Raw genomic sequence first — 4,087 nt, forward strand, 5'->3', positions numbered from 1 at the left:
CTTTATGTTAATAGGCACCATGGATCTAACAACAGAGCCTATGAAAGATTGTAGTGCCTTCCCATTTTCATTGTACACAGGTCGTCTATGTCATCATATTCAATCGTCGACTTTTTTCCCCATCTTGCAGCAGCAATAAGTCTGCACATTGATGTAGGCCCCCGAGTCTTCTTCTGCCCAGTAATAGGAGGTTCTTCTATTTCAGTCTCTCCTCATAGCTCTGCAGCTGCTAAGCCATCAGCATCTTGGTGTAGTTCGGTGTCCTCAACTACACGTGGCTCATCATATTTTGCTATTTTTCGCTGTTTTTTAGGACGCATTGTTCTTTTCCCTGCATATAGGAAAATAAATGATGAGATAACGGTATATAAAGTCTGCAGTGACAATATAATAAAAGAAGACATGATACAAATAATAACATTAACACATACGAACAAGTAAAAATAATACTAGTAAAAACAATAAATATTAATGCAGATGACATAAAAGTGGAAAACATCATTTTTTCTTGTTTGTTACAAAGAAACCCTCTTTAGAAGATCTAAAGTATCCTTCATGTGTAGGAATACAATGAATATCAACATTATCAATTGGTCGAGCTTCGGGAATTATGGTCCAAAGATCCTCTTCTCCCTCGTAACATCTATTTGGAACTTGAAGCACTATTGACCACCCTTTGTTCAGTGGGTCAGCAACATAAAATACTTGTCTAACTTGACTTGCAAGCACAAATTCATCCTTCTGGTGGCCTCGTTTGTTCAGATTAACTAAGGTGAAGTCACATTCATCATTGTATTGTATTCCTTTGTCATTTGATACCCATGCGCACTTGAAAAGAGGAACTTGAAATTGATGATAGTCTAGTTCCCATATATCTTCAATAACTCCATAAAAAGTCACATTCTCTAACACGGGATTCTTATCTTTGGCACTACAAACAAGCATCGTGTTGGCAAGTAGAGAAACACCACTGTTTTGACAAACTTTCTCATCATCCCGCTCTTTTGTTTGGTATAAATTACCATTTATGACATAGCTATCACACTTTAAGACTCACACACGTGGTCCATGGGCCAGCCATCTCAATGACGATGTCATTCCACCATTGCAACTATCGATTTCAGCAGCCACCTGACATGCATTCCTATTAATTAGTGTGATCAAAACAATGATTAACAAATATTGTATGTTAGCATCTTCTACATCACCTTTGCACAAAACCAGTCAATGAACCTCTTATTATGAGCATCTTGTATCCACCTTGAATCTTTCTGTTTCTTGGGAAACATTGTCTTCAAGAAGGATTTGTGTTCACCGAAGAAGTAAAGTTCTAAAGTTTTATTTTCATGAATACATATGGACTGCCAAGTACATATAATTATTAGTTATGCAGTACACTTACATAATGTATGGAGATATTTCTTCTATATTTTCTTAGAACAGTCAAGTGTGCTTGTTGGAGATCAATTTGTTGGACGATGATTGATGAATTGCTTGCTGAGAATCCAGGAATGCTTGCGTTTGGGTCACGTAGTGATTTAGGGACCCCAACAGGATTAAGGTCATTGAGATATTCTGAACAAAATTCAACTGCTTCTTCTGCTGCATATCTCCGAACAATGCAACCTTCCGGATATTTTCAATTGCCTACGTAACTTTTCAACACCTTCATGCATCTTTCAAATGGGTACATCCATCTGAAGTAGACTGGTCCACATAATTGGACTTCACGAACAAGATGAACTGTTAAGTGGAGCATGATATCGAAGAAAGAAGGGGGGAAATACTGCTCCAATAAGCAGAGTGTAACAATCAAGTCAGATTGCAGCTTATCTAACTTGGCTACATCGATAATCTTGCAACAAATATATTTGAAGAAGAAGCATAATCTTATGACAGCATATCTAATATATTTTGGCAGAGAATTACGTATGACTATTGGCAGGAAGTGCTGCATTATAACATGAGAATCATGTGATTTCAAGCTACTCAGCTTCATCTCATCCATGCAGACAAGATTCTTCATGTTTGATGAGAAACCTTCCGGAACTTTTATATCCATTAATGACCTACATACTTGTAATCTCTCATTTTTTGTGAATGAGCATGCTGCAGGAGGAAAATATGTTCTTTTCTCACCAATTTTAGGAGCCAATTGAGGCCTAATTCCCATCTGAACCATGTCCAACCTAGCTGCCACATTGTCCTTGGTTTTTCCCTTGATGTTCATCAAAGTATTAATCAGAGACTCGAAAACATTTTTCTCAATGTGCATAACATCGAGACAATGCCTAACATGTAGGTATTTCCAGTATGGAAGATTGAAAAAAATTGACTTCTTCTTCCAACATTTACTGAAATTTGTAACTCCAACATACTTTTCTTCTTCAATGTCTTCCACAATATTCTCCTTTGCTTTTTTCCTTATTTTCCCCGTCACACTTGTTTTCTTTCCAAACTCACATGTTATGTCTGAAAGCTTGTCAAACAACTTAATTCCAGATAATGGCCTACCTGCTTCACCAAGTTCCTCCATGCCATTAAACTCCTTTATTTGCCTCCGATATGGATGAAATCGTGGTAGGAATCGCCTATGCCCAGCAAATGACATTTTCTTCCCATTTGGTAAGTGCTTTGCATAAGTATCCTCACCACATATTGGGCATGCGTAATAACCATGTGTAGTACATCCACTAAGGTTACCATATGTAGGAAAGTCGTTGATGGTCCATAAAAGAACTGCTTTAAGAGTGAAAACCTCCCTTCGATAAGCATCATAAACTCCATCAACTCCTTCCCACAAGAGCTGCAAACATCAACCAGAACCTCAAGGTAGACGTCGATATCGTTTCCAGGCTGTTTCGGCCCTGAAATGAGCATCGTTAGCATGATGAATTTCCTTTTCATGCACATGTCTGGAGGCAAATTATATGTGGTCAGCATGATTGGCCAGCAACTGTAGCGACTACTAAGATTGCTGTGAGGATTAATTCCATCGGCTGCAAGTGCCAGGCGAATATTTCTTGCCTCACTTCCAAAGTCGGGCCACATATGGTCCACCAATTTCCATGACGGTGAATCAACTGGATGGCGTAACTGACCAACAACTCTTGTGCTATCTGCATGCCATGTTAAATTTCTGGAAGTTTCTAAAGATTTAAACATGCACTTAAATCTTGGTATGGGAGGGAAATACCAAACCACTTTGGCAGGAACACCTTTCTTCTCAACATTTTTCTTGGTTAGCTTCCATCTTGATAAGCCACATTTCGGGCAGCTTACGCAGTCTTTATATTGTTTCCTATAAAGGATGCAATCATTGGAACAAGCATGAATCTTTTCATGACTCAAAGCCAAACAACTCAACGTCTTCTTTGCTTCATAAATTGACGATGGCAGATTGTGGTTATCTGGCAGCATGCCCCCAAAATATGCTAGTAGATCTGAAAATAGAGCATCACTCATCCCATGCCTTGCTTTGGTATTGTATAGTTTTACAAGTGCACTCAACTTTGTGTAACGTTTGCATCCCTTATACAGTGGCTTCTCTGCTTCCTCCCAAAACTTCATAAATGCTTCTGGATTTTTTGTATGGTTATCATACGCTGCCTCACACAAATTAACAGTTTTAAAATCATCATGACAATTATCAGTTGGCTCTTGGTTGACACTCGAATTTAATCTATCCTTCTCCGCAACCTCACCATGCCAAATCCAATTCAAATAATTTTTACTGAAACCATTGAAGTAAAGATGCTCCCGAATCCACATAACCGCTCCCTTTTTAAGATTCATACATTTGCAACAAGGACAATGAATTAAATTGGGGTCGATATGTGGATTCTGCAAACAACTTCTAATGAATTGTTCCACACCCTCCTCATACTCTTTGGACCTCCTATCTAAGTAAATCCAGGATTTATCCATTATAGTACAACAGAATCCCAAGAAACTTCTTCAGAATTATCGTGCTAAAATTATTTACCGCTAGCTCAATGTGTTCTGTGATCAAAACCTGAAGATACTACATATATGTTAAGCAAACGTTAGAGTAAGACTGCAAAAAGGTAGTCAAATTCATATCGAG

The 4,087-nt window shown here is 38.2% G+C and overlaps 1 protein-coding gene across 1 annotated transcript; it reads right to left on the reverse strand.

Annotated features, from left to right (window-relative positions):
- Positions 1–212: 212 nt before the first annotated feature.
- LOC122048156 lies at positions 213–3,771 on the reverse strand. The gene is made up of 6 exons (XM_042609755.1): positions 2,759–3,771; positions 1,667–2,693; positions 1,209–1,361; positions 1,062–1,131; positions 570–1,001; positions 213–331 (listed from the first exon to the last, which is right to left on the reverse strand). The coding sequence occupies exons 1-6, from the start codon at positions 3,769–3,771 to the stop codon at positions 213–215; spliced, it is 2,814 nt and encodes a 937-aa protein (XP_042465689.1).
- Positions 3,772–4,087: the final 316 nt, after the last annotated feature.

Source organism: Zingiber officinale, chromosome 2B (assembly GCF_018446385.1).
Source record: "Zingiber officinale cultivar Zhangliang chromosome 2B, Zo_v1.1, whole genome shotgun sequence".
NCBI lineage: Eukaryota > Viridiplantae > Streptophyta > Magnoliopsida > Zingiberales > Zingiberaceae > Zingiber > Zingiber officinale.